General features: G+C 43.7%; 1 protein-coding gene across 1 annotated transcript in view; it reads right to left on the bottom strand.

Moving 5' to 3' along the window:
• The window catches only part of eif2b3 (eukaryotic translation initiation factor 2B, subunit 3 gamma), a 183,459-nt gene that overhangs the window by 10,030 nt on the left and 149,332 nt on the right, over positions 1-24,097 (bottom strand). Inside the window, exons 6-10 of the mRNA XM_060931294.1 lie at positions 13,751-13,840; positions 12,386-12,519; positions 8,804-8,994; positions 6,377-6,439; positions 3,165-3,313 (exon numbers count right to left, since the gene is read on the bottom strand). Of these exons, the coding sequence (XP_060787277.1) occupies positions 3,165-3,313; positions 6,377-6,439; positions 8,804-8,994; positions 12,386-12,519; positions 13,751-13,840 (627 nt within the window). The remainder of the gene's footprint in view (positions 1-3,164; positions 3,314-6,376; positions 6,440-8,803; positions 8,995-12,385; positions 12,520-13,750; positions 13,841-24,097) is intronic.

Raw genomic sequence — 24,097 nt, 5'->3', positions numbered from 1 at the left:
AAACAAAAACCACGAACGTTTGGAACTTTAAAACGTTTTTGTACTGACTTGATAATGTAGACGTCATAAAATAGAAACCTACAACAAAGTTTGTATAAACTAGAACTGAGTAAACCCACTATAGAATAACTGTCAATTGAAACTGTGTGTGAACTAAAAAAAAAAAAAAAAAAACACCACCATGACTCAAATTCCTATTAGTCATCCTTTGAAACGTTGGACCAGGATTATTTTCCTTCATGCACGTCTTGAAGTGGTACGTTGCGATTGTGTAAAGCTTCATCAAAATCCAGCAAGCCGTTCGGGAGGAGTTGCGCTTACAAGACACATGGACAGACGGACAGGGTGATTCCTGTATATATTTAAAAAAAAAAATCCAGTGCCTGAGACTTTAGCACAGTACTATATGTTATATATCTTGTTTGTTTTTTTTCCTCTTGACTTTAATCCCAGTTTATCTTCATATCTGCCTCCGGTTCGATTCCTCTTTGGTTATCGCTTAGGTTTTTGGAGTTCCTCGATCCATACATTCGGCTCCATGTAACCCGTCTCGTCTTTGCCAGTTCCCCCCCACATCTGTTCCAGCTCTGTCAGATGTCATATGCTGCCTTTTGCAGATCTGGAGAACATCAAGGTCATAGCCAAAGCTTGACTTCATGATTTGGGTTCGAAGTACACTACCGTTCAAAAGTTTGGGGTCACCCGGACAATTTTGTGTTTTCCATGAAAAGTCACACTTTTATTTATTTACAAGTCGTAAAATGAATAGAAAAGGCATTTCTTCTGGCCATTTTGAGCATTTAATCGACCCCACAAAATAATGTGATGCTCCAGAAAGTCAATCTGCTCAAAGGAAGGTCAGTTTTATAGCTTCTCTAAAGAGCTCAACTGTTTTCAGCTGTGCTAACATGATTGTACAAGGGTTTTCTAATCATCCATTAGCCTTCTGAGGCAATGAGCAAACACATTGTACCATTAGAACACTGGAGTGAGAGTTGCTGGAAATGGGCCTCTATACACCTATGGAGATATTGCACCAAAAACCAGCAGCTAGAATAGTCATTTAGCACATTAGCAATGTATAGAGTGGATTTCTGATTAGTTTAAAGTGATCTTCATTGAAAAGAACAGTGCTTTTCTTTCAAAAATAAGGACATTTCAAAGTGACCCCAAACTTTTGAACGGTAGTGTATATCAAACTGCTCAATTTTTCCAAAAATTTATTTTTTTGGCTATTTAAAAAAAAAAAAAAAAAATCATCATCATCACGGGTGGGGTGAGGGCAAAAACTTTTGCACACACACATCTCTGTATGTGCGTATATGGGCCTGCATTTGACCTGGACTAACTCCTCGAGTCGGATCCGTAACGTGGATCTGTTGTCATGCCTACATCAGGACGACGTTAGAGATGTTGTCGACGAGTTCGGAGCGGTTTCGTGTTTACTGGACAGCGCTTTAAAACGTGCATGCCGTGACGTGTGCGCGCGGCGCTCTAAGCTGCTCGCTGTTTACGCTGCACGAAGAATAATATTTTCCTAGGCTCACTTTGGCACCGTAAAATCGTATTTGCACAGTTTGAAGTTTGATTGAGCCAAGCCTGGCTTTCTTCTCCTCTCGCGCTCTCGGGTGCGGGAATACGTTTCAGAAACACACCAGTCTTCCACTTTCATGTCTTTGCACTAATTGCACAGCTGAGGGTCTTGTCCTTTGTGCACCCGAACGCTGCTGCCGCCGCCCTCCCCCTGCAGGGGAAACCCGATCCTGCTCTGTTTTCTGCCAGTTTCTTTTATTCCTCATACTTGCCCATTAGTGCGTGGATTAAAAACAACGGCGGCGGCGTCTGATGTGCGAGGCGGCCCACTGTGCTCTCCGCAGCCAAAACATATATATGCAAATGGCCTATGCGTTGTGTTCGGCGGAAGGGCTGGCATTTTCGGAAGTGAAAAATCACTCCGGAGGATTAGCACTTTCCCCCTGATTGTGAGGACAGAGAGGCTGCTGTTCCGCCGTTCTCATCTTCGGGTTAGGAACCTTCTACACACACACACACACAGAGCGATGTTTCATATTCAAGTAAGGTGCTGAAGAGTGTCTGGTCGAGAAATCATTGAAAGGAAAGGAGGTATCGACTGAGAGAAAGAAAGAGAGCGAGAAGGGGGTCGGTTCGGTAGTGATGAGAGATTACAAGGATTGAAGAATTAAACAGAGAGACCACCAAAGAAGCCGTGCTGAAACACCACTAATTACTGACACTGTGTTCCTCCTCATGGTGACCCCCCCCTCCCTCTCCGCCTCTCCTTTGCCCTCCACCCCTTCTCATCCCTTGCTCCGTACCCCCCCTCCTCGCCCAGAGTCCCCAGAGCTTTGTAAACAACCACTCCTCCATGCAAACAAAGAGACCGAAAAAATGCAAGTGCTTTCTTTAACATTGCTAATCCCCTCTTACATTTTTTTTTTATCAATCTGAAAGAATTGCTGTTCCCCACTCTCTCGTTTCTTTCACCCATCGCTTTCATGTGAGCTTTAATTCGGATGTGAGGGTCCCCATAGCTGGCACCGACCTCGCGCTGGAAAAAAGAATAAACCCTCCATAAAGCTTTCCTTGGATTTGGACAAAACCAGACTTCTTTCACTCTCGCTCGCTCGTCTGTTTTGCAATGTCCTACAAATCAGCTTAAAAAAAAAAATATGAGGAGAAAGCTGGAATTCGTTCAGTTCCTACAAGCTCTCTTTCTAGGACGTTTTGCAAGAGCGTGCCTTTTTGGCGTTTGGTTGCGCGACCTGTACAGTGATGCACTTGTCTCTTTCTGGCAATCATTACATTGACATTCATCACTTTTTCTGGGTGCTCGCAGCAGCGGCGGCGGCGGCCTGTTCAGGGTCAGCGAGCACCTTCAGTGGTTTGACAACACAAGTTTCTGTTTTTTGTCAAACAATAAAACGCAGCCTCCATCCCCCCCTTCGCGCTATTCGTAGCAGGACGGTCTGATCACGCTGCGTGGCCTGTCCTCTGTCTCGACTCCCGAAATACAGAAATGGCTCGTCTCGATATGGTGATCGCTCAATCCTAGCTGTATTAGAAGCAGCTTGGAGCGCTGGATGCAGGTATGATCCGAACCCATAAAAATAAACAACAATAATAATTTCCTCCAAAGCACCTACCCTTCTTCAATAGTGACACCATTCATGATGATCGAGTTCGTTATCTTGACTTTCTCCTTGACTGTAGTGGCCGCGCCGATGGTTGAGCGTTTGATGGATGTTTTGTCTGCTATCTGGCTCGCCGCGCCGATGATGCTGTCTCCTCCGACCTTCGAAAAGACAGCAGGACCTTCTGTAAAATGGGCGTCGACGTCTCAGGTGGACACGGTCGTCCACGATTCAGCCTCGGTCGACTGAACCATGAGCTTGACACGTGCGTACAAAGTTACGTTAAAAGCTGCTGACTGCAAAGTCGTCGGAAATTTTCCTGGGGTCTCGCGAGAACAACTGCAGGCGAACGTGATGTGATCGTTTTGATGTCCCGAGGGTCGCTTTTCTCCATTTTGGGACCGAATATCCTCCCTCTTGAGGTAAACAGTACGGCGTTATGGAAATAGCCGAACGCGAGGAGCTTTAACTAGTTAGCGTGACTATAGAACTGTGTCACACCAAGATGGCGACGTGCGGAAAACATCGTGGCTCTGCATCGACGCAAATTTGTGGTTGACGCTCACATGAAACAAAAAGACAGATATATATTTTCTCTGTTACGGCTTTTGTGTTACCGTTTCTTTCTCTGTAAGCTCAAAACATTCGGCGTATAACTCCGTACTCGCTACCGTGGAGTCGAGCCCCTGCATTCTACAGCTAAGATAGCTAAGCGCTAGCTGGAATGGTTTAGTTATCGGTCATGTAAGTTGCACTCGCTAGGCAGGCTTTCCTTTTCCGCTGGCGGGAGAGCCGAGTCCGCCGTGTTTGCCCACTAGGGTGCATCAGTTGCCCCCTAAAAATGAAAAGTTCCTCCGATCATGATGCATTTTTGTTTTTATGTTCCTTTTGGTAAGAAAACACACTGGGTGAAATATTTTGACAAAATTCAAAAGTTTAATGGTGGCACCAGGAGCTCAAAGTTACGGAAAAAGCTGCTATTTTATGACAAAATTTCGATCACTTTTCATGAAACATTATGGCACCTTATAGAGTATACCAAATATCTTAGATACACATTTGTAGTACAACCCCGATTCCAAAAAAGTTGGGACAAAGTACAAATTGTAAATAAAAACGGAATGCAATGATGTGGAAGTTTCAAAATTCCATATTTTATTCAGAATAGAACATAGATGACATATCAAATGTTTAAACTGAGAAAATGTATCATTTAAAGAGAAAAATTAGGTGATTTTAAATTTCATGACAACAACACACCTCAAAAAAGTTGGGACAAGGCCATGTTTCCCACTGTGAGACATCCCCTTTTCTCTTTACAACAGTCTGTAAACGTCTGGGGACTGAGGAGACAAGTTGCTCAAGTTTAGGGATAGGAATGTTAACCCATTCTTGTCTAATGTAGGATTCTAGTTGCTCAACTGTCTTAGGTCTTTTTTGTCGTATCTTCCGTTTTATGATGCGCCAAATGTTTTCTATGGGTGAAAGATCTGGACTGCAGGCTGGCCAGTTCAGTACCCGGACCCTTCTTCTACGCAGCCATGATGCTGTAATTGATGCAGTATGTGGTTTGGCATTGTCATGTTGGAAAATGCAAGGTCTTCCCTGAAAGAGACGTCGTCTGGATGGGAGCATATGTTGCTCTAGAACCTGGATATACCTTTCAGCATTGATGGTGTCTTTCCAGATGTGTAAGCTGCCCATGCCACACGCACTAATGCAACCCCATACCATCAGAGATGCAGGCTTCTGAACTGAGCGCTGATGACAACTTGGGTCGTCCTTCTCCTCTTTAGTCCGAATGACACGGCGTCCCTGATTTCCATAAAGAACTTCACATTTTGATTCGTCTGACCACAGAACAGTTTTCCACTTTGCCACAGTCCATTTTAAATGAGCCTTGGCCCAGAGAAGACGTCTGCGCTTCTGGATCATGTTTAGATACGGCTTCTTCTTTGAACTATAGAGTTTTAGCTGGCAACGGCGGATGGCACGGTGAATTGTGTTCACAGATAATGTTCTCTGGAAATATTCCTGAGCCCATTTTGTGATTTCCAGTACAGAAGCATGCCTGTATGTGATGCAGTGCCGTCTAAGGGCCCGAAGATCACGGGCACCCAGTATGGTTTTCCGGCCTTGACCCTTACGCACAGAGATTCTTCCAGATTCTCTGAATCTTTTGATGATATTATGCACTGTAGATGATGATATGCTCAAACTCTTTGCAATTTTACACTGTCGAACTCCTTTCTGATATTGCTCCACTATTTGTCGGCGCAGAATTAGGGGGATTGGTGATCCTCTTCCCATCTTTACTTCTGAGAGTCGCTGCCACTCCGAGATGCTCTTTTTATACCCAGTCATGTTAATGACCTATTGCCAATTGACCTAATGAGTTGCAATTTGGTCCTCCAGCTGTTCCTTTTTTGTACCTTTAACTTTTCCAGCCTCTTATTGCCCTGTCCCAACTTTTTTGAGATGTGTTGCTGTCATGAAATTTCAAATGAGCCGATATTTGGCATGAAATTTCAACATGTCTCACTTTCGACATTTGATATGTTGTCTATGTTCTATTGTGAATACAATATCAGTTTTTGAGATTTGTAAATTATTGCATTCCGTTTTTATTTACAATTTGTACTTTGTCCCAACTTTTTTGGAATCGGGGTTGTACATATTCTAAATATATTATCAAGCACAGTTTGAGTTTTAGCTGTTCATTGAATCATTGTTCAACTACTTCTAAACAATACAAATGTATTATGAATCACATTAATGCTTCTCAATCCCTTGCAAAGGTTCTTAACATGATCTCTGGCTCACAAGAAATCAATAAATGGAGTCCAACATTGTGATTCAAACCTTAGGCAAAAACATAAAATAAGCGTTTTTTGGCAAAAAATGAACCTCATGGTGCCACCATTAGACTTTTGAATATGATCAAACAATTTTACAGGATGTCTTTATTGGTGAAAAGGAACACCCAAACAAAAACAGATTTTATGAAAGTGAGGGCAACTGATGCACCCTATCGCCCACGCTGACTTGTTTGGGTTAAAAATAGGTCAAACACGCCCCATGGTGGTCACGTGATATTGCTGCTCGCTTGCTTCGGCGATCTCCGGAATTGTAAAACGCGGCACGCTTTTTAGCTCGCCATTTTCAACTTTGCAGTCAGCACCTTTAAAAGGCCTAACATTAGAGAGCAGGACTGGGCTACTCACAAGGCTCCTCTCTGATACGACAGCAGACGGATGAACTGGAGGCTCTTCGAACAGTTTGGGAGCCTGAGGAAACACCAAAATCAGCAGAATAACAACATTAATACGGACCTTGGGGACGCATTAACACACATTCTAATATTCAGTACGCACAACTGTGTTTTCCTGGACATTTCTATCCTGGAACGATTGCTATCCCTGCTTTCCTTTTCATCTCATCAGTGTGTTATATTTTTCAGGAGCGTGCCAGACGTTCCCGAGATCATATGTAGCCATCGGGCTTGTAGTACTCGAGTCCAGGACTCGTTACTTGAGCACTGATGACTGGGATTTTTTCTTGCCATAAGATACTTATATTTATATCTACATAAATTTTGATACTAATTTCACGCAAGAGAAGCACATTCACCTGTTCGTACGTCATGTTCAGGAACAAACTAACGGTAATGGCGCTAAAATGCCTGGAGAGAAGCCCCCAGACCTGTCCGCTTTGCTTATACAGACTTCTCGTGCAGTGGGGAAAAAATGCACTGCTGTGTGTTCCATATGTAGAAGAACTACCGAGGAGACGACCTCGAACTTCAATCACATACATGTCAACCCCTACGGTTTATCCGCATTTTGGGCGTTTGAAATGAATACGGGCGAATTGGTAAAATACTACGGAAATTATGCTTTTACCCTAAAAACAAACAATTGCACAAGACGCCTTCGTTTATGTTCGGAATTACTCGAGCCGCGTTTCCGGAATAAGACGGATCGATCCGAACGTCCACGCATGAGTAGTCACCTTCAGGCTGAGGGTGAATTTTTCAAGCGCGCGAGCCGAGTCATGCCGGAGGTTCCGCCAAAGAAAGAAAAACGATTAAAGACAAAATCAGGGGATGTTTTTTTTCCCAGAATGGATGGAAATGTTTGCGTTATTCTTCCAACGAAATTAGGAAGTGATTACACCAATATGGTTTTTTTTTGCTCAGAAACGACCTAGTAAAGTTGGGAGTGACGATGTGGCGAAATCCGAAGTTGTGTTCTGCAATTTTGTCGCACATAATTTTGTATTAAATGCAGTGTGCAACATATCGCAGTTTAATAGTTAACACTGAAACAAATGGAGATGAGATTGCCTGGTTTTATGCGCGGTTGTGTTAGGAGTTACTCCGAATTTTTTATAGAAAGTAAGGATTTTGAGACACTGTAGGACAAATGACGCCTATTTGGGGTTGACACGTATGCAATCGTCATTTGGCGAGACTCCACCCAGAAAAGGAAGTGACACGCTACATTCATTGCCCTGCTGATAGTGGGCGGGGCTTGCTGAGCGATGAACTAGCTAGTGTTAACCCTCTCTCATGTTATTTGCCCTGCTGATAGTAGGTGGGGCTTGCTGAGCGATGAACTAGCTAGTGTTAACCCTCTCTCATGTTATTTGCCCTGCTGATAGTGGGCGGGGCTTGCTGAGCGATGAACGAGCTAGTGTTAACCCTCTCTCATGTTATTTGCCCTGCTGATAGTGGGCGGGGCTTGCTGAGCGATGAACTAGCTAGTGTTATTTGCCCTGCTGATAGTGGGCGGGGCTTGCTGAGCGATGAACGAGCTAGTGTTAACCCTCATGTTATTTGCCCTGTTGATAGTGGGCGGGGCTTGCTGAGCAATGAACTAGCTAGTGTTAACTCTCTCTTATGTTATTTGCCCTGCTGATAGTGGGCGGGGCTTGCTGAGCAATGAACTAGCTAGTGTTATTTGCCCTGCTGATAGTGGGCGGGGCTTGCTGAGCGATGAACTAGCTAATGTTATTTGCCCTGCTGATAGTGGGCGGGGCTTGCTGAGCGATGAACTAGCTAATGTCATTTGCCCTGCTGATAGTGGGCGGGGCTTGCTGAGCGATGAACTAGCTAGTGTTAACCCTCTATCATGTTATTTGCCCTGCTGATGGTGGGCGGGGCTTGCTGAACGATGAACTAGGGAGTGTTAACCCTCTCTCATGTTATTTGCCCTGCTGATGGTGGGCGGGGCTTGCTGAGCGATGAACTAGCTAGTGTTAACCCTCTCTCATGTTATTTGCCCTGCTGATAGTGGGCGGGGCTTGCTGAGCGATGAACTAGCTAGTGTTAACCCTCTATCATGTTATTTGCCCTGCTGATGGTGGGCGGGGCTTGCTGAACGATGAACTAGCGAGTGTTAACCCTCTCTCATGTTATTTGCCCTGCTGATGGTGGGCGGGGCTTGCTGAACGATGAACTAGCGAGTGTTAACCCTCTCTCATGTTATTTGCCCTGTTGATAGTGGGCGGGGCTTGCTGACTGATGAACTAGCTCGTGTTAACCTTCTCTCATGTTATTTGCCCGTTGATAGTGGGCAGGGGCTTGCTGAGCGACAAATAAGCTTTTTATCTGTTCGTTTTTGCTTCCACGCTGAAAAGTTGACGCTTACCACGCGATTGGCCTCCACGTACGCGGCCAGTGTGTTGACGCGGTAACACACGCTGTCCTCCATGATGTGCACATAGCAACGCAGCTTTCCACCGTGGTATGCCTCGCTCATGTCGCCACGGTGATCATTCCAGCAGGAGCGATCTCGCGCGAGCTCCAGAAGCCCCTCGTCTTTGGAGGGGCTCAAGATCTCTGTGAAACAAAAGAAAAGCACTGCATGTATTAGTCTTTTATTATTATTTTAGGGTTCAGTCAGGACGTCTTTAACTTAAACAAACAATGCACTACTGAATGCTAGTGTGTAGAAAACTTCATTTGTTCCAACAGGATCTTATTCCATGAACAAGAAATTACCTTCTGTACTAATAAACATCATGGAAAACAAATTTAAAACCCAAAATAGAAATGCTTTTGTGCCGATTCCTCTGCAAGTCATTCCGCAAGTTTTTTGACAGGATTTCAAACAGGGCGGCACGGTGGTGTAGTTGTTAGCGCTGTCGCCTCACAGCAAGAAGGTCCTGGTTCGAGCCCCGTGGCCGGCGAGGGCCTTTCTGTGTGGAGTTTGCATGTTCTCCCCGTGTCCGCGTGGGTTTCCTCTGGGTGCTCCGGTTTCCCCCACAGTCCAAAGACATGCAGGTTAGGTTAACTGGTGACTCTAAATTGACCGTAGGTGTGAATGTGAGTGTGAATGGTTGTCTGTGTCTATGTGCCAGCCCTGTGATGACCTGGCGACTTGTCCAGGGTGTACCCCGCCTTTCACCCGTAGTCAGCTGGGATAGGCTCCAGCTTGCCTGCGACCCTGTAGAACAGGATAAAGCGGCTACAGATAATGAGATGAGATGAGATTTCAAACAGCCGCACAGCATGATGCTGCCACCACCATGCTTCACTGTGGGTAGAATGTTCTTTGTGTGATTAGCGGTCTTGTTTTTCCAGGAGACTTATCTTTTAGATTTATGCCAAAATGGTCTACCTTGGGCTCATCAGACCATACCACATTTGGCCACATGGTTTTGGGTGATGCTTTGGAAAAACCAAGGCAGGCTTGGGTGGGCTTTTTTGTGGTTTTGTGAGAAAAGGCTTCAAAAATATGAGTAATTATTATACATACAGGCCACTTTTTCCATGAAATAAAAACGTGTTCTATTCCGTTCTAGTGGGTTTCTTAATGGCATGCAATATTATCATATCGCTTATCCTCCATGTATTACGGCGCTCTCCCCAATGGAGAATGAGCGTGCAATATTGTTATAATATTGCACGTGGTCAAGACAACATGACTTCGCACATCGGAGCTCATGCCAAGATCATCATCATCTTTTGGCTGCTCCTGATTAGAGGTCGCCACAGCGGATCTTTTGTCTCCATTGCTCCCTGTCTTCCGCATCCTTCTCTACCACACCTGCCACTTTCATCTATCTCCTCTTTGGCCTTCCTCATTTTCGTGTGCCTGGCAGCTCCATCCTCAACATTCTCCTTCCCACATGCTCTGCATCTCTTGTCAGGATGTGCCCATACTGTACCATCTCAGTCTCATCTCTCTTAGCTTCATTCCCAAGCTCTCCACATGTGCTGTCCCTCTGATGTGCTCGTTCCTTATCCTGTCCAACCTCGACACTCCCATCGCAAACCTTAACATCCTCAACTCCGCCACCTCTAACTTTGCCTCCTGTCTCTTCGTTAAGGGTACGGTCTCCAATCCATACATCACAGCTGGTCTCACTACTGTCTTATACATCTTACCTTTCACTTTTGCTGGGACTTTCCTATCACAAATGACTCCCGAAATCCTTCTCCAACTGCTCCACCCTGCCTGCACTCTCTTTCTCACCTCACTATCACAGCCCCCATTTTCCTGCACAGTTGACCCCAGGTACTTGAATTCACATCGGAGCTCATGCCAAGCTCCAATGACAAAACTTTCCTGCTGTGCATGCGCACAATCATTTCTTTGTCGGCCGGGAAAGAGAGAAGACGAGGTTAAGCCAGTGGTAGGTTTAAGCACTAAATAAATAAACTGAAACTAAAAGATGCCCCGAACACCGGAAAGGCTACCAAAACTTCATTAGATATTCTTCATGCACATTTGCAAGAGAAAAACATACCAATGGACATCGAAAAACTGGAAAAGAGACACATCGGAGATGTAAAACTTCTGTGCTAATGAGCGACAGTGACAGTTTGTAAGCAAACAAACATGGCTGCCAGGTTTGCTTCGTTAAAAGTGGAAGATTGAGAGAAGTCTGGCTGCCAGGTCACTCCGCCCTGTGTAGTTGTTGATGTTGAGTTTAAAAGTACACTACCGTTCAAAAGTTTGGGGTCACCCGGACAATTTTGTGTTTTCCATGAAAAGTCACACTTTTATTTATTTACCACCATAAGTCGTAAAATGAATAGAAAAGACATTTTTCTGGCCATTTCGAGCATTTAATCGACCCCACAAAATAATGAGATGCTCCAGAAACTCAATCTGCTCAAAGGAAGGTCAGTTTTATAGCTTCTCTAAAGAGCTCAACTGTTTTCAGCTGTGCTAACATGATTGTACAAGGGTTTTCTAATCATCCATTAGCCTTCTGAGGCAATGAGCAAACACATTGTACCATTAGAACACTGGAGTGAGAGTTGCTGGAAATGGGCCTCTATACACCTATGGAGATATCGCACCAAAAACCAGCAGCTAGAATAGTCATTTAGCACATTAGCAATGTATAGAGTGCATTTCTGATTAGTTTAAAGTCAATGAAAAGAACAGTGCTTTTCTTTCAAAAATAAGGATATTTCAACGTGACCCCAAACTTTTGAATGGTAGTGTAACTAAGTAAATTACACAGGAATAATAATAATAATAATCGGCTTGACTGCGCTAGCATTGACCTTTAACACTACACCAGCTAGAAGGTATATGGACTGCCGCGCTAACAGCACCGAGTCGCGGGTCAGCTAGCGTTGGCCTTCGAGAATGCTGAGAAAAGAGAGTGCATGTATAATAATAATAATAATAATAATAATAATGGCTGGCTTTTTTTCGTGGTCTATCAGATATATATTCCATTCAGCTACTCGTCTTCAACTCGTTCAGTATATCAGGCTAGCCGAATGGAACATATCTGATATACCACTCAACACCAGCCAATATTATTTCACTGTCGTCATATGCAAGGAGTGACCAGAACTTGCCAGATTTTTCCCCGCACCTTCTTTAATCTTGCTGTAGGTCGTTTTGTCAATTTTGAAAGGACGTCCTATTCTCGGTAACGTCACTGCGTCGCCCCAATTTCTCCGCTTGTTACTAACGACCTTCGCGGTGCTCCGCGGCCCATGTAATATTTTGCAAATTCAGTCAGCACCCCTTCTCCTGACTAAGACGTTTCGACACTGAGGTTTCATCCATGCTTTTTAAGTTCTCTGTGGGCCTCACTGTGTTGGATGAACCCAGGAAGACGAAACAGCTGATTCGTATTTGGGGGTTGATCAGAACCCCTTCACGGATCACAGGCGCGTGATGGTTACTTTTAAACAGGAGTCTGAATGTGATTGGTTCACTCTGAGTGCGGTTAACACGTGAATTCGAAGAGGCATTTACCTAGGGAAGAGCTGGCATCCTTTTTCTTCTGATTCGGTTGTGTCTGCTGGTCATCCGTCTGGAAGTTTAAGACCTTCATGAACTGCTTACGCACCAGATACGGCACCAGCTCCCCACGCAGTGAAGAGATGGACCTGGGGCCGAACAAACTCATCTTAGAATCCAGGAAGGAAGACCCAGCTTGTGCACTTTACCAAATATGTATATATTTATATATATAAAACAAATCAAATAGTTATTTCATGATTGCAGGGAAAAAAAAAAAACCTTAGATCTGTATCCTGCATGCGCATTCATCATATCAGTGCACTGCTTCAGGTCTGAATAGAGGACGACTATTTAAGGAATCTTTTCTTCATTCTTATAAAGGTTCAAACAAAGGCACAATGGGGGGGGGGGGGGGGGGGGGGACAGAAAAGGACGACTATGTCACCAGAGTGTAGATTCTAGTTCATGTGCTTCTCGAAGGTTTAAAGGGATCAGGATGGAGCATGGTTTGTGTAAAAAAAAAAAAAAAAAACACCCTGTAAGCCTGGGGCTGAGTTTCAGTGGGTCCCTAACCAACCATCGCTCCTCGTCAGGCTCCCTTCTCTCACCCTCGCGCTTTAGTTCTTTTTTTTTCGCCCAAGATTAGCATTTCCATCTGAATGCCGCGAGAGAAACAACAGTTACTCTGTCCGTTTCGCTCCTTCGCTACTCTGTGCCTCGGCAGCCTCAAGAGTGAAAGGAAGAGAGCGAGAGAAATGGAAGAACAGAAAGAGGGAGGGAAACAGTACCAAACAAAAGCAAAAGGGGGGAGGGGAGGGGGGAAAAGGCAGACTACAAAAAGTCAGCCTGATTCGATGAGAGAAAAGGCGAGCGCGAGGAATCAGGATGGATGATGAAGGCAGATTATTCGATATGATATTTATATCGGATTTTGGGGGGTGGTGGTGACGTTTGGGAAAAGCGTTCACGGACAAAGTCGATCGTGAATGGAAGGTTGAAGGAGAGGACGGACGCGATTTAAGATGCTTCGTTATTTCTTTATGCGGTCAAACTATTTCAAAACGTGCCCGCGTTCGACATGAGCTCACGCCATCATAAAGCTCTTAGGTTGTAAATGTGCTTAATGCTTCACAGGAACTGTTAAGCAGCCAAGAGACAGCGAACACGCACGCTAATACGCAGCAGAAAGTACATCAGTGCTGGTTTGATAATGCTGTGAAATTAAGTTATGTAATTTAATGACATAGTCAAGTTTCTACACGCGTCCCGTCTATTTGGTAATAACCATTAAACGTGAGGGAGGAGGAGGAGGGGAGTCGAGACGCCAAAAGAGGCGTGAAAGGTCATCATTCATGGTGGGAAATTCCCCAGACTTACTTGTTGTCGACTAAAAAGTCGACCACGGATCTCTTAAAGCAGTACAGGTGGGCGTCCAGGAGGCCTGTCTTGATGTGCATCCTGGGATGTCTGTGTGTATGAGACACAGAAAGAGAGACAGATTAAGACTGGAGTGCAAACATTACAGGAAAACAACTTGCCACTTAAAAAAAAAAAAAAAAAGGTGCAAATAAAATAACAATCCAAATCTGTGCAAATCCGGGAGGCCGTGTTGGTGTTAAAACGCTGCACTGGGGCTTGTGTGGCAGACTTGAACAGAAACATTTGGCTGGCACCGTCTTCCTCCCAGCTTGGATCGGATACAGTATAATTAGACTGCAGAACTTGTCTTTACTCTACACATGGCCTTTCATTTTCCTTTCGCTTCCACTCTTAATTGGTCTCTTTGAGGTAGCGTATGAGGGTACAGGCTTAACAGGCCCCAAAAATAAAGGCAGTGAGGGGGGAGGAAGAAAAAAAAAAAAAGAAAAAATAACTGGGAGGTGACATGAAAGGAGCGCTGTTGCATCTGTGTATTGTCCCTGAACGCGACACGAACGTCTCCCGTTGCTTAAAATTCAATCCGGTATGGAGAAGCAGTCCAGGCTGACTTCATGCTCACACAGACCCCCCAGACTTTTTACAGCCTGCCACTGAGATGACGACTTTCCTGGAGAGTTTAGAGGCCCGGAAAAAGGCCTCACAAAATGGCCGCCTGAAGGATACGGTGACTCGTAACGATGGCTGACTCGGAAGAAAGCCAGCTCATGAGGTCACGGGTCAAAATTTTAAAACGTTAAATGTTTTTAATATATGGCAAAACAATTACGATTACAATGCCTCGAAGAATTCATTCAAGGCAAGTGGAATTAACGCAGTGGAACCAAAAGCCTCTTGCATGAGCGGGGAAATACAAACATCTTTACTTACGACTTTACTTCCTGAATCTGCACTATAGGTGGTTACTACGGAGTGATGCTCTGTTGTTCTTGTTGCTTTGCCCACAGTTTCCAAAATTTGGCTATTCATTTCTGACTTGAGCTCAAGCAAAACTGGCAAAAACGACATATTTCTCCAACTGGAAATTAACCCCAAGTGGACCAACCATCAAATTTATAAAGGTTACAGAGTAGAGACTTTGCGATTAAACAGTTCATCGGTAACCATTTTTAAAAAACAAAACAAGATCAACTGTGAGCTACTGCTCACTTACCTATCCCCCCCCCCACTCTCACTTATATCAGAATACAACCAATCGAAGGAATAGGACACTATTTTGAAATATTTCATTTTGTGTCTAGAAACAGGTGTCAAAATCCACCCTATATGTTTCGTAAATACATTCAGCCGGTAAACAGGAAGTCGATGTGCGACAGACCTGAAAACGGTACACACGGTATAGAACCCCAAGCTGAAGCTCAGTACCAAATATCAAGCAGTTGTGATTTGTAGTTGTTGAGAAAAATATTAAGAAAATTTTCTAAATCCACGCTATACATTTCATAAATACATTCAGTCGGTAAACAGGAAGTCGATGTGCGACAGACCTGAAAACGGTACACACGGTGTAGAACCCCAAGCTGAAGCTCGGTACCAAAATCAAGCAGTTGTGATTTGTAGTTGTTGAGAAAAATATTAAGAAAATTTTCTAAATCCACGCTATATATTTCGTAAATACATTCAGTCAGTAAACAGGAAGTCGATGTGGGACAGACCTGAAAACGGTATACACGGTATAGAACCCCAAGCTGAAGCTCGGTACCAAATATCAAGCAGCTGTGATTTGTAGTTGCTGAGAAAAGCATTACGAAAATTTTCTAAATCCACGCTATATGTTTCGGAAATACATTCGGTCAGTAAACAGGAAGTCGATATGTGACAGACCTGAAAACGGTACACACGGTATAGAACCCCAAGCTGAAGCTCGGTACCAAATATCAAGCAGTTGTGATTTGTAGTTGTTGAGAAAAATATTAAGAAAATTTTCTAAATCCACGCTATATATTTCGTAAATACATTCAGTCGGTAAACAGGAAGTCGATGTGCGACAGACCTGAAAACAGTACACACGGTATAGAACCCCAAGCTGAAGCTCGGTACCAAATATCAAGCAGTTGTGATTTGTAGTTGTTGAGAAAAATATTAAGAAAATTTTCTAAATCCACGCTATATATTTCGTAAATACATTCAGTCGGTAAACAGGAAGTCGATGTGCGACAGACCTGAAAACAGTACACACGGTATAGAACCCCAAGCTGAAGCTCGGTACCAAATATCAAGCAGTTGTGATTTGTAGTTGTTGAGAAAAATATTAAGAAAATTTTCTAAATCCACGCTATATTTTTCGTAAATACATTCAGTCGGTAAACAGGAAGTCGATATGTGACAGACCTGAAAATGGTATACACAGTATAGAACCCCAAGCTGAAGCTCGGTACCAAATATCAAGCAGTTGTGATTTGTAGTTGTTGAGAAAAATATTAAGAAAAATTTCTAAAGCCACGCTATATATTTCGTAAATACATTCAGTCAGTAAACAGGAAGTCGATGTGGGACAGACCTGAAAATGGTACACACGGTAAAGAACCCCAAGCTGAAGCTCGGTACCAAGTGGCTATGATTTGTGGTTGCTGAAATAAAGGGTGTTTCGGACGGATGGAGATACGGACAAACAGACAGACAGGGGTATAAAAAACAGCCACAGTTAACAACTCTGGAGAGTTTCTAATATGTAGCCAAAAGTATCTGGACGCCCGATCGTCACACCTATACGTCATTGTCGAACAGGCCATTCCAAAACCGTGGGCATTAACGCAGACCTGGTCCTCCCTTTTTACTGCTGTAACTCTCTCCATTCTTCTGCGAAGGCTTTCCGCTCGATTTCAGAGCTTGGCCGTGAGGATTTATTTTCGTTTATCCATCCACAAGAGCATTAATAAGGTCCGGTGCTGCTTTTGGGCGAGGAAGACTGCACCCAAAGGTGTTCAGTGAGGTTGAGGTCACGGCCAACATGAATCAACAAGTGAACATGATCGCTGTTCAAATTTCAAAAGTGAATTTCAAGAAGAGTTTCCAACATTTACATGTCGACTTATTTTTAGTCAGGGATCGAATAAAACGTCAACGTCGGTGTATTTGAGTAACAGTTAAACAAATGTCGACTGTCACTTTCACATTCATTTATACTTTAATAATGCTGAAATTTACATTTTACTGATGGGAACTAATGCTGGTGAACAATGAAAAAAATATTCACCTTGAAGTTTATTTCAGAAGACTCCGAGTCTTAAACCGAGTCACTTAAGAACACATGGTGTTTAAAAAAAAAAATTATATTATATATATCAGGAAATTGCAATGATACGAAATTGTGGTCATGAAATATCTTGGATACAAAATGTAGGCTTTTTTATTATGCTATTTTGAGTTGCCAAATGTTTAGAACAGTGTGTTTGTGCGTGAATTTGATGAAAGAAAATGTGCTGACGCTTTCAAGTGCATATCACGGGTAAATTCAGGAGCAAGATCAATGTAATTCTCCTATTTTATATTAAATGCTGGTCAAATATCTGTCACATTTTGCGCAATTTTTTTTACTTTGCGCAATACCAGAAAAAGTCAGTTGAAATCAAGCCATTTGAGGCGAATTGGTCCGCCTCTGAAAAAACTTGCCATTTGGATTTCCCGGCAAATGTTGATTTTCGTGACGTCGTGTGCGTGACGCCTCCCTCTGAATCCTACGCCAGCGCTGGTTTGTTTATGAGAAAACGACCTGGTGGTTTTCTGCAAATTCCTTCAACGTTATCGCGTAATTATTAAAATGGTTAACAGACGTATCGTAGGAGGGTGTAGCAACATTACATTCTTCATCCAAAGGTGAAGTAACATTGCGCTCAGGTGACGATTCCATATTTCAATGCAAAATCACGAGCGGCTAAACTTGGTCTTAGGGCTGCACAATTAATCGAATTTAATCGAAAATCGCGATTTTGGCTGCCACGATTAAATTAAATGAAAATCGTGATTTATTTCCATTTAAAATGCGAGCTCTGCTGCATATCTGATCAAGCACTTTTTGACCAGTACTCCGCCAAACCATTAGGGGGCGAACCGACGCATGTAAGGTTTCATTACTCCGCCTAAATAAGCAAGCAAGCCAAGTGCAGTGTTGCCAAATTGGGTGGTTTTAAGTGCATTTTGGCGGGTTTTGAACATATTTTGGGCTGGAAAACGTCAGCAGCATCTGGCAACACTGGCCAAGTGCGCAGAGCTTCAGTGCAGCGGTATCTTCTTCAAGGGGTGATAGCGTGAGAGCAGAAAGAGAGTAGCGTGAGAGTAGCAGATTGAGGTGAGAGAGAAAAGCCAACTATGTCGGAACAACAGACTATTTAGCACTGGAGGCAATGTTGTGACCTGCCTTCGCTCATGTTTAAAGCCAGAGCATGTTGATAGGCTGCTCTTTCTAGCTAAAAACTTGTAGGCCTCAGTATAATGCTGTGTAATTGTTGCAACTGAGTTTTCAGTTCCTTCATCCTTTGGTAATTTCTTGGATAAATTTCATTTATTTGTCATTTGGAAATCAGAATTTCTCTTTTAAATTTCATTCTGCACTGAAAGCTGTTCATATTGTTTTTTGAATATAGTGAAATAAAATTTAAGTGATTTCCCGAACATCAAGAATAATCGTGATTAATAATCGCGATTACAATTTTGATCAAGATAATCGTGATCATCATTTTTTCCATTATCGTGCAGCCCTACTTGGTCTGCACAGGCTGTGCACTGAAACCGTGCAACTCGCGCAGCCTGCTGGCGCTTCCGCAAGTGACGTCACGAATCTGGCTCCAGACTCCCTTGGGATTTTTCCAGACGCGTTTTGTTATTTTTTTCTGCTGTAGACAGATGGCGTTGTGCAAAATTACCCTTCTGGATGAGTGTGTAAAGGGACATACTTTCATATTAAAAAAAAAAAAAAACGAAATTGGTCCAGGATATGCACTTTAAAGGATGAGTTGACCAAGCACTCATCTGCTCTGCAGTTCATCCATCCATCCGTTTCATCCTGTCCTACAGGGTTGCAGGCAAGCTGGAGCCTATCCCAGCTGACTACGGGCGAAAGGCGGGGTACACGCTGGACAAGTCGCCAGGTCACCACAGGGCTGACACATAGACACAGACAACCATTCACACTCACATTCACACCTACGCTCAATTTAGAGTCACCAGTTAACCTAACCTGCATGTCTTTGGACTGTGGGGGAAACCGGAGCACCCGGAGGAAACCCACGCGGACACGGGGAGAACATGCAAACTCCACACTATGAGAAAGGCCCCTGTCGGCCGCTGGGCTCGAACCCGGGACCTTCTTGCTGTGCCGCCGCTCGACAGTTCATTTATAATTTTATCTATTAAAAAAAAAAAAAAGCCACTTATTGTCTCTAAGACGATCAATGTTTCCGTTTAATTTAAAGGAACGACACAATGAATTAATGATTTGTAAAACGAACGTAATTAATGTTAGACTCAAACGGCATTCCACGGTGTCCGAGTGTATGAATTACAGCCCAGAACAGAAATTTCAGCAGGACATATTGTTTGTTACAACAAACTGTCAGACAGTGTGACTGGATTTAATACTGCTCCTCACTCAAGTTGAGATTGCGTCCAAGTTCAGCATCACACGTAACCGTCTTCGTCAAACTCCACCTGGTGTGCGTCATTCTCACATAACATCTGAATGCCAAAACCTCAAAAAGGCTGTGTAGGAGCTTTCTGGATATCCAAGTGTGATCAGGATGTTGGCCAAGATGACAGGGATCCGATTTGCAAAATGTGTCGAAAAGCCGGATGCAGGTGTGAAGCTGTCCTGCTGTGACATGAACACCTGTCTGGAATGATGGCCAGATAAGGACCGATGCTGATTAGCTGTTGTAACCAAATGAATCACAAGGAGTAGACAGTTTTTCGAGTTTTGTTTCGAGCACCTTTACTTGTTAGTGCTTGCTCCGTTTGCTTGTGCAGTAATCATTTCACGCAGTACAACTGCATGACTCAAAGTTTCACAACTAAACAAACATAACCTTGAATAAAATCAGTATTTACAACTGAGATTATTCATAAGAAAAAAAAGTAGGAGTAATTTTTGCTTCTTAAGTCATAAACACACTCATATTGGTAAAATGAATTAATTTTCAGACAAGTTAGTGCCACGTTAGTAGGTTTTATTCTAAACCTGTACATCTCATCTCATTATCTGTAGCCGCTTTATCCTGTTCTACAGGGTCGCAGGCAAGCTGGAGCCTATCCCAGCTGACTACGGGCGAAAGGCGGGGTACACCCTGGACAAGTCGCCAGGTCATCACAGGGCTGACACATAGACACAGACAACCATTCACACTCACATTCACACCTACGCTCAATTTAGAGTCACCAGTTAACCTAACCTGCATGTCTTTGGACTGTGGGGGAAACCGGAGCACCCGGAGGAAACCCACGCGGACACGGGGAGAACATGCAAACTCCGCACAGAAAGGCCCTCGCCGGCCACAGGGCTCGAACCCAGACCTTCTTGCTGTGAGGCGACAGCGCTAACCACTACACCACCGTGCCGCCCAAACCTGTACATTTTTTTTAAAATAAAAAATGAAAGATGTACAGAACTGGAAAAAAGCAACCCTCAACATTTGGAATGCAAAGCTACTTTCAACTTATGGTTGCCTGATATTACCAAAACACTCACTATACAGTGTCTTGCAAAACTATTCATCCCCGTTGGTGTTTGTCCTGTTTTGTCGCATTACAAGTTGGAATTAAACTGCTCCAACTCCTTCAAGTTAGATGGGTTGCGTTGGTGTCCAGCAATCTTCAAGTTATGCCACAGATTTTCAATTGGATTGAGTTCTGGGCTTTGACGAGGCCATTCCAAGACATTTAAATGTTTTCCTTTAAACCACTCCAGTGTAGCTTTAGACGTACATTTAGGGTCATTGTCCTGCTGGAACGTGAGCCTTTGTCCCAGTCTCAAACCTCTGGCCGACTCAAACAGGGTTTCCTCCAGAATTGCCATGTATTTAGTGCCATCCATCTTTCCTTCCATCCTGACCAGCTTTCCTGTCCCTGCAGATGAAAAACATCCCCACAGCATGATGCTGCCACCACCATGCTTCACTGTAGTAACGGTGTATTCAGGGTGTTGGGTTTGCACCACACTTGGCATTTCCCACGATGGCCAAAAAGATCAATTTTTGTCTCATTTGACCAGAGAATCTTCTCCCATGTGTTTGGGGAGTCTGCCACATGCTGTTGGGAAAACTCAAAATGTGTTTTCTTAAGCAATGACTTTTGTTCTGGCCACTCTTCCATAAAGCCTTGTTGATAAGAGAGGACAGAGGAAAATGGACAGATCGGTTCAAGCTGCCAGGAAGGATATAGCAGCTCCCTCACAGCAACTCTTTACAACCGTGGTGAGCAGAAAAGCATCTCAGCATGCAACAGCAGACCACCACGTTGGGTTCCACTTCTGCAGCCAAGAACAGGAACCTTAGAGCTCCTATTAAAGTGACCAGTGAGTGTACATTGATATATGAAAGAGAAAGTATGAAAAATATCTCCAGAGTTTTATCACAGCCATCGTCACAAACGTGGCTCTGCTTACTCACTCTGAACTGGAAAACAGACCCAAACACATAAATCTGTGTGCGCGCTGTGTGGAAGAGGGAAGATGAGGTGTAATACGATAATGCAGGGCCCGTCCTGAAAAGCAAATGATATATATATTATGATGGCGCGCTGGCTCTGCCTGCTTCTGTGGTTTGTGTTTGTTTTGTGTTTCAGTGGGCGGCGCCGCAGGCCGTCAGCGTGATTGGAGACACCTGGGTGGGTGTTTCCTCACTATAAAAATCGCACCCTTCCTCAGTCTGGGGAGCTCATTTCTCCTGGGCAGCGTTTTATTGCTGTGTCTTATGTGACACGCAACACCGTACATTCTATTCATCCATGCATGCATTTCTCTGAACTGACTTTCCTGACTTTTACACTCCATGGTGTTATTTTGTCCTTTTCCCACGATTGGGGTGAACTTGTTGGTTCAAATATGTTTGTGATTTATTGGCCTTGTATCTCTGTCTTCTGTTTTTGAGCCAAACTGTGACACACACACACATCAGTGTTATAGTTGAATCACTGAACCTCGAGTCTGAGTACAGTCTCAAGACCGAGTGAAGTCATTCAAGAAAATTTCAAGTCGAGTCCGAGAACAAGACACCAACTACACCGTTTGACGGTGGCTGTTGGTGCCTTTGTGTGAAACCGTTTATGGCACGCCCGAGAGTCTATCTGATGCACGCACCGGGGTGCGCGGGTGTGACACTCGCGCTAAATTCATACAAGAATTAACGTAGATATAAATCTCTTATGCCAAATTATTACAGCATGTTACAAAAAAATAAAGAAAAAAATAATCAGAGTCCTCATCTCCAATTTATGAGTCCGAATACGGTTAATGCATGAGTCTGAGTCATCAGTGCTCAAGTCCAAGTCAAGAGTCCTTAAAATTAGGGCACGAGTCGCACTCGAGTCAGAGTCCTGGACTCCAGTACTACAAGCCTGTCTGTCCATAGGACCACTTTAAGCCATATACTCGATAGGGTAGGGCTTAATGGAAGAGTGGCCAGAACAGAAGTCATTGCTTAAAAAAACACGTTTGGAGTTTGCCCAACAGCATGTGGCAGACTCCCCAAACACATGAAAGAAGATTGTCTGGTCAGATGAGACTAAAATTGATCTTTTTGGCCATCATGGTGTAGGACACCATTCCTACAGTGAAGCATGGTGGTGGCAGCATCATGCTGTGGGGATGTTGTTCATCTGCAGGGACAGGAAAGCTGGTCAGGACTGAAGGAAAGATGGATGGCACTAAATGCAGGGCAATTCTGGAGGAAAACCTGTTTGAGTCGGCCAGAGGTTTGAGACTGGGACGAAGGTTCACGTTCCAGCAGGACAATGACCCTAAACATACTGCTAAAGCTACGCTGGAGTGGTTTAAAGGGAAACATTTAAATGTCTTGGAATGGCCTCGTCAAAGCCCAGACCTCAATCCAACTGAGAATCTGTGGCATAACTTCAAGATTGCTGTACACCAATGCAACCCATTGAACTTGAAGGAGTTGGAGCACTTTAATTCCAGCTTGTAATGCGACAAAACAGGACAAACACCAAGGGGGATGAATAGTTTTGCAAGACTAGACAGACAGATAGATAGATAGATGTGTGTCCCTGTGGTCATGGCCACATCTGGTCCCAGTGTGTGCGGCTCCCACGCATGCTCGTGTGGTGTCGTTTACGCTAGGTGGAGATTATGCAGAGCCAGAGGAAGGAATTAAAAAGCACAACACTGATTTATGCCAAGCTTCCAGCATGTGGCAACATGGCTCAGCACCTGGAGGCCAGAGCAGCTGAGAACGAGTGAGCGAGCGAGCAAGAGATGAACAGAAGGTGCAAAAAAGAAAACGAGTCCGTACAGTGATCGAGTTGAGAAAGAGGGACATTTGGAGGGAAATCTAAGTGGTCAAATGGAGCCAGATTTGGAGGAACGGATACAATATACGGTACTGTACAAAAGTCTTCGGCACATCTAAAGAAATGATGGAGACCAAAAATGGCTTAAAAATAATGAAATGAACATTTTCAACATTTAAAAATAGTATAAACAGTAAGCAGTCAGCCATAATAAATGAAACAATATCCATATTTGGTGTGAGACGACCCTTTGCTTTAAAAAAAAAAAATAGTAGTCTCAGGTCCAGCGAGTGCAGTTTGATAAGGAAATGAGCTGTAGGTTTTACTGAGCGTCTTACAGAACCAGCCGCAGTTCTTCTGGACACTTTGACTGGCACACTCGCTTCTTCATTTTGCACCAAAACCCAGTAGACTTTATGATGTTTTCTTTTTTAATCGGAAAAGTGGTCTCTTATGGAATACGCTGCTCAGATACAAACCTTTTTCCCCTGTAACATTTAATTCTGTGCTGGAAAACAAACGTTTGGAACTCTAAAATATGTTTTTGTAGTGACTCAATAATGGAGAAGTCATAAAAGGCAAAGTCTGTATGACAAAAAATGGCCGCCAGCAACAGCCAAGACATTTAAATGCAGTTACAACTTATTGCAGCAGATTTGAAACGCAAACACATGCTTAAAAATACAGTGGTGCTTGAAAGTTTGTGAACCCTTTAGAATTTTCTATATTTCTGCATAAATATGACCGAAAACATCATCAGATTTTCACACAAGTCCTAAAAGTAGATAAAGAGAACCCAGTTAAACAAATGAGACAAAAATATTATACTCG

The sequence above is a fragment of the Neoarius graeffei genome, chromosome 1, assembly GCF_027579695.1.
Source record: "Neoarius graeffei isolate fNeoGra1 chromosome 1, fNeoGra1.pri, whole genome shotgun sequence".
NCBI lineage: Eukaryota > Metazoa > Chordata > Actinopteri > Siluriformes > Ariidae > Neoarius > Neoarius graeffei.
The sequence above is the reverse complement of the archived record's forward strand: the minus strand, read 5'-3'. Positions and strand labels throughout refer to the sequence as shown.